Source organism: Podarcis liolepis, assembly GCF_965112155.1.
Source record: "Podarcis liolepis genome assembly, chromosome: 15".
Taxonomy (NCBI): Eukaryota; Metazoa; Chordata; class Lepidosauria; order Squamata; family Lacertidae; genus Podarcis; species Podarcis liolepis.
Window position 1 is genome coordinate 15,083,003 of NC_139566.1, and position 12,153 is coordinate 15,095,155.

General features: G+C 45.6%; 1 protein-coding gene and 1 long non-coding RNA gene across 3 annotated transcripts in view; one reads left to right on the forward strand and one right to left on the reverse strand.

Annotated features, from left to right (window-relative positions):
• Positions 1-12,153, reverse strand: part of LOC310694616 — a 197,782-nt gene that overhangs the window by 133,469 nt on the left and 52,160 nt on the right. The gene's annotated exons all lie outside the window — the stretch shown is intronic.
• LOC310693910 (uncharacterized protein) lies at positions 994-9,213 on the forward strand. 2 transcript variants are annotated; one of them, XM_083476296.1, is made up of 8 exons: positions 994-1,288; positions 1,847-2,462; positions 2,942-3,140; positions 3,314-3,982; positions 4,099-4,172; positions 5,570-5,705; positions 7,472-7,509; positions 9,136-9,213. In XM_083476296.1, exons 1-8 carry the CDS (start codon positions 1,190-1,192, stop codon positions 9,204-9,206), a joined length of 1,902 nt encoding a protein of 633 aa, XP_083332422.1. In that variant the 5' UTR covers positions 994-1,189; the 3' UTR covers positions 9,207-9,213. The 2 variants fall into 2 exon arrangements, with proteins under 2 accessions (XP_083332422.1, XP_083332423.1); XM_083476297.1 differs by having other exon boundaries at positions 5,594-5,705.

Below are 12,153 nucleotides of genomic sequence, written 5' to 3' on the forward strand. Positions count from 1 at the left end.
CAAACAGCTGTTGCAGGACTTTGCTGAAGTGGAGGCCCAGTTGGCGGATCTGTCGGCCAAGATAGATGCATTGAGGAAGAGGAGGAGGAGGAGGAAGAGAAGTGATTTAGCCAAGGTAGCCAAGAAAAACGGACAAGGGGGTTGTTTGAAATCAGGTTCACAGGAGAAGAATCCCCATCAATTGCTAGTGGTGGGTTTCCTCTGTGTAGTGTTGCTATATTGCAAGGGCAGGATTAGCAATTCTCATGCATTCAACATCTTGAGAGGCAGACGTTTAATAGGCCCAATTTCCCCCCAGCATGCAGATGCAGTGACGGGTAGAGATCTGCCTGTTGAATTCTTAGGTTTTGGAATTATAGGGTGCAACATATAACTAAGAGGTGATATTCATAAGTTGGTAGGGATGGCTGCTAATCTAAGGTAGCTTTTAAAAAGAAACTGGATCAAGGTGCAGTATGTCAACGGCCAAAATTAAACCTCCATGCAGTGCAGGAAGGAGTAACCTGTTGCCCTGCAGATGTTGCTGACTATTTGCCATTGGCTTGGGCTGTTACTCCTCATCCTCCCTGCATGGGGATAGTAAGCTGTCGCTGTTGGATCCTAGACAAAGAGGACTTTTGCCATCATAAGAACATGAGAAGAGCCTGCCTGCTGGATCAGGCCAAAGGCCCATCTAATCCCAGTGTGGTGTAGTGGTTAAGAGCGGTAGTCTCGTAATCTGGGGAACCGGGTTCGCGTCTCCGCTCCTCCACATGCAGCTGCTGGGTGACCTTGGGCCAGTCACACTTCTCTGAAGTCTCTCAGCCTCACTCACCTCACAGAGTGTTTGTTGTGGGGGAGGAAGGGAAAGGAGAATGTTAGCCGCTTTGAGACTCCTTAAAGGGAGTGAAAGGCGGGATATCAAATCCAAACTCTTCTTCTTCTTAATCCAGCATCTTGTTCTTACAGTGGCCAGCCAGATGCCTATCACAGGAAACCCGCAAGCCCGACCTGAGCGAAACAGGTGGCCCAGAAACATCCTTTTGAAGGACCCACCTGGGTCACTGTTAACCTTCCGAGCTAGATTCATGCTCCCATGATGGAGAAAACAAATGGTTGATCCGAAGTTCTAATCTCTCCTCACCTGCCAAGAGTTAAACTAAGGGGTGCTGGTGGATAAAATTGGGGATGGAGAAATCGGCACCCCCAGATGATCCAAAGCTACTTTTTATTTCAGAGCGACTATGAAGAATCCCTTCCGCATCTGAGCAGAGGCCTTCAGAAGCCACAGGGGTCTGATGTGAGACAGGTAAATTAACTCAGGTGGCTGCTGTGAACTATATAATCCGCTGTGCCAAAAACCAATGAATAATATTATTTTGAAGTGAAATTTCATATGCATTTAGGAATGGGCAAATTGTGCCCCAGCACTGCCCCCCCCAAATAAGTTTCAGGCCTATTTCCTTGCATCTGAAGAGGGTCCCATTCAAATCTGAAATTTTGCTGACTTTTTACATTTCTGAAATAATTTCTGCAATAAAAGTCGAAAAAGAATATTTATTTATGTTTCATTTTTGTTCACCATTGGGGAATTCTCTAAAGGTAGAGCAGTTTATAAATTCAGGAATAAATATTTGTCATCCAGATTCTAGTTCTGAAGTTTGAGGTATAGCATCCACCTTCTGATGCTGACGGTTGTCTATTAGCTTTTCACTGTGGGCTCTTTAAAATACATTTAGAAACAACCAAACCTCGTTTTATTTCAAACTACCAGCAAACATAAGGAAATAACCATTTGAAGAGTGAATATTTGAAATATTTCCCATTCTGGCTCCCACAAGCCTTTCTTTTGCTCTTTGCCTCCCAGGAACTGCTGGCAAGACCCCACTCTGCTAACTGGAATGGGAAGCTCCCTTTTGAAATCGGGCGCCAGAGAGAACAGCTGCCATTTCACCCCTTTGAAACGGTGCGATCCTGGGCCCCAGAAACTTATGGGAGACTCTGGTCAGGTTTCAGGGAGCACAGGAAGAGCTGGGGCCATTCCGTGGCCCATCCTTTCCCCTCCTTTCCCCTCCTTAACAGCTCCCAAACTTCCAGAGAACATCGCAGTCAGGCCTGGTCTTCCTCGCGGTCTCCATGGCAACCCCAGAAGGATGAGGAAGTCTTGATATCTCCTGACCAAGGTGGATCCTTTTCTCTGTCCTCCCAACCTTGGACAATCCCTAGAGAGGCCACCAGATTGAGGAGAGACCTTTCCCAGGAATGGCAGAGGACTAGCATAGTCCAGGGGCCAGAGGACCACCCTACCGAAAGTCCTGCTGCCAGCACCACCATCACAAGGGAGGTCCCGAGGGAAGAAAGCAGCAGCAGTGGATGCTCCAGGGAGGAGCTGAACAACATATCGGTGAGGTGGAACGGTCGCAGCCTGGCCTACAGCCCACAAGGAAGGTCACAGGCTGCGGTGCTTTTTAGAGACACAACAGGTAAGGATGCTGGCGTCAGGTTTATTCTATCTCTTAACAACACCCAGGAAATTCTGGGGAACAGAACCTTCTGCCCATCAGGGAAGGTACTTTGCACATGCTCAGAAGTCCGCCCAGCTTTCATTTCTCGCCTTTGTGCTCAAAGTCTCAAGACTGAGCCCAATTTCAAATTAAAGTCCTGCCACCAGGTCAGCTGTAAAACTTAAACCTATTTTCCCAGTGTGGTGTAGTGGTTAAGAGCGGTAGTCACGTAATCTGGGAAACCGGGTTCGTGTCTCCACTCCTCCACATGCAGCTGCTGGGTAACCTTGGGCCAGTCACACTTCTGTGAAGTCTCTCAGCCCCACTCACCTCACAGAGTGTTTGTTGTGGGGGAGGAAGGGAAAGGAGAATGTTAGCCGCTTTGAGACTCCTGAAGGGGAGTGAAAGGCGGGATATCAAATCCAAACTCTTCTTCTTCTTCTTCTTTCTCTCGCCAGCTTCTTGGGGTCTGTGTGGACCACTGGGGATGAGCTCGGGTGGCTGTGGCCTGGACACAGCTGAGGCAGATATGGAGCACTGGGTGGCTGAAAGTGCCTCCAAGGCATTGCTGAGGCAGCAAGGGAGGCAGCTGAAACAGTGCCAGGATGCTCCCACAACGGTTTTAAGTGAAGATTTGTCACAGGTGCCCCCAAGCAGGTATTCTTACCACCACCCTGGAATCTCAGCCACCCTTGGTTCTCCACCAGGAGAGTTGTCAGGAGTGGGGAGAAGCTCAATAACTTGCTATCCTTGGCATTTCTTGGAAGGAGCCTATGAACCTGAGCCCGTTGGCCTTGACCTCACAACCTCCCACCCCCTTCTGTTTCCAGATTTCCAGGATTGCGGCAAGAGGATGAGACAGCGATAATCCATGAGCCCAGCAAGTTTTTGGGACAAGAGGAAATATTGGGCCGGGATGGGCAGGAGGATAGAAACCTTGGGGAAAAGGAGGAACGGGAAAAGGGAAGAGGCAGTGGCAGTGAGGTGGGCGAAGCTGCAGGAAGTCTGGATTTGGGGTGGGATAAAATGTCTGGGGACAATGGGTCTCCAGGGGAAACAGCAGCTCAGAATGAAGAAGAGCCCCTGGAAAGTAGTAGAGCTGAAGTACTGGAGCCTGGGCAGGGAGAACAGGAGGGTAGGATTCATGTGGCGGGTGAGAGCAGGACAGGGGAAGGAAATAACGCACCAGGATCTTTGGGGGGAACTCAAAATGTGCAAGAAAACAGGGAGGCAACTGCAGGGCTGGAAGCTCAGGTGGCAGCAGTGAAGTTGGATATGGGAGATGGAAATGGCCAGGGAAGAAGCTGGATCGAGGATAAGGAGGAAGGAGGAACCAGCAGAAATTATGGCGAGCCAGACAGGGCTGGAGGAAGCAGTGAAGAGCAGGGAGGCCCACAAAGCCAGGAGGGAGCCAGGAGCCCAGAAGAGGACGTAGCCAGCATCAATACTGGTCCAGAGCAGTTCTCTTTGGAACCCAGGATCTGCGGCACATCGGAGCAGTAAGTTCTCAGTGTTCCAGTGGGCTGGAAGGTGGGCAGAACCCTCCTCCCCTATCTTGCGTGGGGAGATGGACCCCCCCCCTTCCCCATCACTGTTCTTCTTTCTTCTCTTTGAGGGATGACAGCGGCAGCTGCCAGACCTCCAGTCTGCAGAATGGGCAACCCCTGGGGGTCAAGCTCATGGAGGAAGGTAAGCACAGCGCTGGCTGCACGTATGGTGACATTTCCGCTGCCCTTTTTCTGAGTGTCTTCTGCGACGTGTCATTAATGTATTAGCACATCAGTGGTGGATTTATCCTGGACTGTCCGCACGTCATTCTGCTTTATTAGTTGTTCCATGATGCCTTCTCAATCTTCTTGTCATCAGAAGGGGCACTCTTGTGTTATAACACAAAAAAGTGCGACACAAAAAAATCCACCCCAGGACATTTATGCTGTGAAAAGCTGCAGAATTTCAGCAAGAAGCTATGGGACATGCACTGATTGGAAACAAAGCAGTATGTCCATTGGTCCATCTAGCTCGGCATTGTCTGCTCTGACCGGCAGAGGCTCTCTAGAGTTTCAGTCGTTCCTGGAGCTACTTGTTGGAGATGGAACCTGTGAAGGACTGAACCTGTGGTTTTCTGCATGAAAGAAAGCATGTGCTCTGACCAAGGTGTGATGGCCCTCCCTCTAAAAATAATGTAAGATTCCAGTCATCATTGTAGGGTTGATTCAAACAGAAAAGCAGGAAGCTTTCTTATGTCGAGCCAGACCCATGCTCCATCTAGCCTAGTATTCTATACACTGACTGGCAGTGACTCTCCAGGGTTTTGATCAAAGGTCTTTCCCAGCCTTCCTTGGAGATCCTAGGATTAAACCTGGGAGCTTCTCTGTGCATAGCATGTGCTCTAGCGCTGTGATCTACAGCCCCCCCCCAAAAAATTAGAATTGCACCCAAGGACATTATAAAAAGCAGAGATTAATTGATAATAAGAAATCAGCCACCAGGTCTCAAAACTCCATGAACTTCATTAACAAGGAGAGTTCCACTGAGGGGGCACCACAGTTGGAAAAGGCCATGGTAGCCATTCATCTCTCATCCGACACAACGGGATTTGGATTGGGGACACTGAACTGAATAAATGGAATCTCATTTGGGAGGAAGTGTTCATTGAGGTGTCTTGGTGCCAGATCATTTAAGGTTCTAGGCAGTGTTTCCCAAACTTGGGTCTCCGGCCTTTTTTGGACTACAACTCCTATCATCCCTAGCTAGCAAGACCAGTGGTCAGGGATGGTGGGAATTGTAGTCCGGATACAGCCAGAGACCCATGTTTGGGAAACACTGTTCTAGAGGTCCAATGCAACAGTTTAAACCAGTCTTCCCTAACCTGTTGCTCTCCACATGCATAGGACTACAACTCCCATCAGCCCCATGAGATGTCCAAGACACTGGAGAGCCCTGGGTTGGGGAAGGCTGGTTTAAATTCTGCCCAGGAAGTCCTTTTAACAAAGAGACAACTGAGAATCTGGCAACTGAGATGGAGTACTTTCCCATCTCAGGTTCCCTCACCATCTTCCCCTTTGTTCCTGTCAAATTTCTCCTAGTTCACACGTATTTATCGAATGCAGGAACAGAATCCATTTGTGAAGGAGAAGAGGAGGAGGAGGAAGTGGAAGAGAGTGAAGCTGATACAGACATTGAAGCTGCCTTGGCTCCCTTCTCCAAAAAGCCAAAATCAAGGTGGGGCCTCATATTCTCCTCCTTTATCTACACCCATCCTATCTTAAGGAACATGAACACTGGAAGCTGTCTTAGACAGAATCAGACCATTGGTTCATCTAGCTCAGTAATGTCTAGATTAAACTTGGGTCTCCAGATTGCTTTGGGACTAGAAGTCCCATCATCCCTGATGTCCTACTAACTAGGGGTGATGGGAGTTGTAGTCCAAAGATAGTCGGAGACCCAAGTTTGGGGAAAACCTCGTCTAGATTGACTGTCAGTGGCTTGCCAGGGTTTCAGGGAAGGAACTGTCCCAGTCCTGCCTGGAGACATCAGGGATTGAACCTGGGACCTTCTGCACACAAAGTGGGTGCTGTGCCACTGAGCTACAGTCCTTCTCCATGGAGCAATCATAGATTGCCACAGGCAACTTCCCATTTATGCACATGTGAGGCACAAGCACATCCCTGCAAACCCGGAAGTGGCATGGAAAGGGGCAAAAATGGCCCTAAAGGAATGTGAAAATGGCATCTAGGAATCCCATGAGCCTTTGCACCAACCTTTGAGGTCTGTGGAGTTTTGGAGTTTGAACAAGGAGGTTTGGAGGGAGTGATTGTGATGGAGTTTGGTGGAGTTTGGGGTTTTTTAAAGAGTTTTTCAAGGTTTTCCAGAGGTTTAGAGTGCGTTTACAGGCTTTTTCAATGGGGTTCCCAATATACACGATTTCCCTTCAATGTATGGTGCCTTGGAACGTAACCCCTGTGCAAATGAGGAGTTGCCTGTACTTCATTTTATACGCATCATGTGTCTGCCTCCTATCAATTTAATTGGATGCCTGAGTAGCCAATACTGGCCTATGTGGACAATAGTCTGACCCTGGGATTAGGCAGCTCCTCAGGTTCCTAAATAGCACCTGGATGTCCTGCCTCTCCAAGGAAGTCCATCTAAACATCTTTGCAAGAGAACTGGACTTATTAACTCTACCCACATCCCTCACCATGACCTTAGAAGACGCTTGTCTCCTCTTTCGGCTTTTCCTAAGCCGAAAACCACCAGCTATTTGTGCCTTTCTTGATAAGGAAGATGATTCATCCTCCTGATGAATTTTCATCTTTCATCCCTCGCTTTGTCATCAGATCCTCCATCGCCTCGAATACCAATTATCCCATGATAACAAGGCGCCATCTAGCGGCTCCCAGACAATGCTCTTATGAGAGTCACTTGCTTGTGAGGAAGACCCACTGAACCTAGTGGACCTTGGAGTTAGGCGGTTCCAATATCCATGCAGTCTCTCTCACAATGCTAGAAACCAAGGCCAGGTGAATGTTGGAAGATGCAGGGCAGGCAAAAGGACAGCTGGACATATAAGGGCCCCATTACCTTCAGGAGCTTAGGGCCTCATCAAACCTAAATCCAGCCCTGCCTCCAGCATTACTCCAATGAAAATAGGGACGTACTAAGGAAAAGAGGGATATTCCAGGATCAAATCAGAAACCAGGACGACTGGAAAACAGGGACACTTGGAGGGTCTGCAAACACAACCCACTGAAAGAAACAAAACAGGAGTAGGTCATTCCCTCTGACTGCAGTAACAGAGGGGTTGTGAGCTACATGGAACCTGGAATCCTAGCCCAGTCAGCTTGGAAGTGCAAAGAGGGGCAAGGGTGGGGTGGGGTGGAGGAGAAGCACAGTGTGGGACACAACTCTGGTATTGCAGTGAAGCCCTGTTTGGAGAATTTCTGCATTTGGATCCCCAGTTTTCAGGATCTGGTTTTCTTTCTCCACAGGGATCAGCAGAGTGAGGCAGATCTTCAAAGGATCCCAGGTGAGAGGAAATTTCTTGGGCACAGAGAAATGGCAGCCAAAACTGAATCTCTCAGGATAATAACCATGCCACTCCAGACAACCTGTCTATTGACAGTTCATCCCGATACGTTTTGCACACATTTAGTATGGAGGTTATACAACATCCACTGTTTATTGAATGTTCATTCTGATTTATTTATTGGGAGGTTATATATGACATTGTGCCAAACAATTGTTGTCCCATACTTTCCAGTTCATTTTCCTTCCACTTTACTCATCACAAAAAGTCTGGGAGGTGGTTTTTTGTGTTTTTCTTCCAAGCAGATTTGTTGCTCAAGGGCACCAAATCCACTTTAATTGCACAACCTGAGGATGCCTCCAGGCTGTTGCTATTTTGCGGGAATGATTCGAGCACATACTGGAAATGTCGTCTTCCCCGATCAGAGTGGATTGAAGTGTTTTGTCACCATAGTGCAACAACACTTTTTTTCAAAAAAAGAAGAAAAAAAGAATAGATTTTTGTAGTTAGGAAAGCATTGGGGGAATGCAATGGAAAGTAGGGAATGTACAAATGATTAAAAGGAAGATGTGTAAACACTCCGCAAATGAATCAGGATGAATGTTCAATAAAGACCGGGTGTAGGCGGCATGCTCACTAACCTGTTTGTAGCACAAAAATGTAGTTTTTCTCAATCTGGATTAATTCATGCTTGTCCTCAACTTGCTCATTTCAATCTAGATTTTAGATGTCCACAAGGGTGGGTTCAGTTTCCTGAGCAATGTATTATAATCTCCGCCCTCCCCACACCCCAATTATGTTATCCATGCCTTTTCCTTGCTGCACATGCCTAGGTAAATGAAGAAGAAAGAGGAGGTTACGATCTTGATATACACCCACCCTCAATGTATTTGGGCAAGTGTAGATACACACTGCCCCTATCCATTGCCTACATTTGTTTTCATCTATTTTCAAATGGACACCCTGTGGGATAATGCAGAATCAATCTGTAACGAGCTTTCATTGCCGGAGTGGAACCAGTTTCTCAAGAAGCACTTTTAAGGAGCAAAAAAACATGCAGTAGATCTAGATTATGTGTAGGGTATGTCGGTGGGTGGGGGAACAACTCAGTGTATGCCGTGTGTATGCAGCCATAGTTCTAATTGCTTGCACAAGCTTTGGAGTGAATATTGTATTCAGTGGAGGAACACTGAATTTGCCAGTATGCAATAGAAGCCCACCCTTCCAAATACATAGTGATAGTCTGGAATTGGCCCCGAGATACAAACAGGGAAGGACTAAAAGTCAGTGGTAGAATCTAGGCTCTGCATAAAGAAGGTCCAGGTTCAATCGCTGGCATCTCAAGCTAAAAGAGTCCAACCAGACTGCGGAAAAAATAGTGATCTCTGTGTTGCTAGGAGACTGCATATTTCTACAGAGCAGGGGTGAGGAACTTCTGGCCTTCCAGATGTTGCTGGTCTCCTGTGCCCTTCAGCCTCAGCTAGAATAGTCAGGGATTATAGGAGCAGTAGTCCAGCAACATATGGAGGGCTGCAGGTTCCCCAATGCCCTGCAAAAGTAGGGAATATACTGAAATACACTGTAGGAGACGCTTCAATCCATGGCCATACCCTTTTCTCTCCACAGATGTCTGGGCTGACGCAGAGGAAGCAAGCAAAGATGACAGCTTGCATGATAAAGACGACTTTTATGACTGAAGTGAGGAGGGCAGGACAAACAAGATAGAAAAATAATAGTAATAGCCCAAGAGTTCAGCTCCCTGCACCGTAAGAACGGATGAACTGTCCTGTTGGATGGGGCCAAGGGCTCATCTAGTCCATTTCCCAGGGAAATGATATATAATGAATTGAAAAAGATGTTCAAAATAACTTTCATTTTAAAAAAACTCCAGAAGCTTTTCTTTTGGGAATTATAGGGACAGAACTACCTAAATTGTATAGAAATTTATTTATGTATGTTACTACAGCAGCAAGAATGTTACTTGCCCCAAAATGGAAAGAAGCAGAAGTCCCAGTAAAGGAAGAATGGATTCAAAAACTTATGGAATATGCAGAAATGGCTAAACTTACCAGAAGAATAAGAAATCAAGATAACAAACTTTTTATAAAAGAATGGAAATGGTTTATTGAATATTTACAGATAAACTGTAAACAGATTGAAACATTAGCAGGATTATTGTAATAACCTGCAGTTTTATAAGACTATATATTTACTTTAGATAATTAAATGAGTAAATTAAATGAATTTTGATATGCAGAAGGTATGAAAAAAATTAATTTAAGGAACTGCAGAAAGAGGGGGAAGGAAGTCAAAATTTGAAATGTTAAATGGATTGGAAAAATAATGAAATGTATATATTTGAAAAGTATAAATAAAAAACTAAAAAAAGGACTCATTTAGTCCAGCCTCCTGTTTTCACAGTTTTTGATTTTATTTAATACTTATTGACAAAAAACAATGCAAATATATATATATAACTGGTCAGTATCAAAAACTTTTGTTCTAGGTACAATGCTTAAGTTTTCTTCATTAGAGGACCCTGGAAACATCTGTAAAAAGTTGCATGTCTCTGTACCCCTCAAGAGGCAAACAATATTCCCGTCACCACATATAAAAAACAAAGTCAGAAGCGGAGAAGATGAATCCAGATGTTTCAGTCTTTCCCCCAAATCTGCATGTAAACTGTGGGTGGATGTCTCTGAAAATTAGTCATATCTATATAAGTAATAAAGCTAATTCCCAAATGGCACAAAAAGTCTGGTGACCTTTTATTATGCTGATTTGGCCAGTGGTTTTCTCCATTATCGCTGTGCTCCACAAATAATTCCAGCATAACTCAGAAGCAGGAATCTCAAGCCCCGTGGGCTGAATGTGACCCATTTAGCCTCTCCCTCAAGCCTCTCAGAACTCTCCACACACCAAACCCTGCACCGGTTCTGCTTTGCACACCCAAGTACTTTTGTTTGGCCGAAATGTGTCCTCTTGCTTTTTCTGGATCAGGGATAGAGAGGGGTGTGTGAGTAGGGGTAAAAACTAGCCTTCTGGTACAAAAGAAAAAATTATATTCACTGTTCTGCCAACTTTTCCCTTCCACCATTGGAATGCGGCCCCCAGAGGGTTACTCAGAAAAGAGTGTGGCCCTCAAAATGAAAATATGGTCCCTGTGCCACCTGTTAAGTAGGCAAAACTAATGGTTATGTAGGCAATAGGGCACTTTCTGTGCACAAGAGGGGGCTTGGGGAAGCTGCAGGATTTACAAGAGTACAAAAACATTAGAAAAAACCCTTAAGGGGACAAAAATCCCCCAAACAACCCAATGAGGACTGAGCATAGTCAGTGGCCGTGGAAGGCTGGCTGGCTGGCTGTAGAAAGAGAATAAAAAGAGACCCCTGAAGAGAGTTGGCGGGAATGGAATGGAAAAGGGCATGGCTGGCTAGAACCCTGAATAGGAGTGGCCCGTGCTGCAACATTTTGTTGTATATCCCATAGTTTGAACCTAGAAGCCATTGCCCTCCTTTGTGGAAGTGGGAGTTTCCTACAGAAATCAATGGAGAAATTCAAGATTTTGATGTAGCTTTGTGACTTAGCATGTCCACCCTCAAACAAATGGCAGCCGCAAAGAATGCATTTCATGCTTTTTCTAACTCTGGCCTTTTTCTTTTGTGTAGAGAAAAAATGATAATTTAGAAAAAACCTTTTCATCATTTTAATAATAGCCTTACCAATGCAAATTCAATATGCTGTCCCTTTGTTTCAGGATGGAAGGCTGAGGTTGACAGGTGCATTATACTTCTAGCGGAGGTTGTGGGTCAGGCTGAGGCTGAGAGGGTCGTTTCCAATAACCTTATGTTGTCATCTGGTGCTGTTAGACCCATTCTCCACATTGTAGTTGTGGAATTCTCTCCTGCCAAGCACAATTTTTTTTTTTTTGGGGGGGGGTGTCATGTGCTGAAGACTTTACCCTGGCCTTTGACACCTGATATTTTAGGACCTGCCTTGTTCTGTTGATTGTAGTGTGGTTTAGCTGTTTTTTTATGCTGCATTTTTAAAGTTGTGAAGGGTGGCTGAGAAAACTAATACATAAGAAATAATAATAATAATTGATGGGCTGAGACAGCAGCGTACAGCAACTCCACTGTCACCCCACTCCTCTTACAGGGTTTTGGGGAGGCAGTGATAAGAGAGATAGTAGTTTAGGAAAGCCCTGCAGTGTGGTCCACAGCAGATCAGAAGAAGCGCCGAGGCTCATTGGTTGGATTGCCAGCCAAAAAAAATCCCTCATATGAAAACCCCTTGAGAAGATTGCAAAAAACCCCCAACAACAATCCATATATTCCGCTCTTGGAACTTCTCCAGGGTAAACCCAGTACAGTACTCAATTGCATGTAGAAGTTGCATGTTCTGTCATTGACTTGCATGCAGCTGAACTGAGATTTAGATCTCTCTTCTTAACTAACTAACTAACTAACTAACTATATTTAGTGGAGCTTACTTCTGAGTAAAATTATATCTTCTGCTCCCTTTTTGGCGGGACAAGGGGGACGCATTTGCTGCCATGACTAATCGCAGATGCGTTAAAATCTCAACTGATTTCCACGAGTAACTATTTTCTGCTCTAATAAAAAATTCCTTCCAGTAGCACCT

Bases quoted from the DNA above. Each gene is read 5' to 3' on its own strand.
- LOC310693910 (XM_083476296.1), top strand. From the start codon at position 1,190: ATGATCCAAAGCTACTTTTTATTTCAGAGCGACTATGAAGAATCCCTT. The intron at 1,289-1,846 runs GTAAATTAACTC...TTTGCCTCCCAG, and splicing joins AGGGGTCTGATGTGAGACAG to GAACTGCTGGCAAGACCCCA. The intron at 7,510-9,135 runs GTGAGAGGAAAT...TTCTCTCCACAG, and splicing joins AGATCTTCAAAGGATCCCAG to ATGTCTGGGCTGACGCAGAG.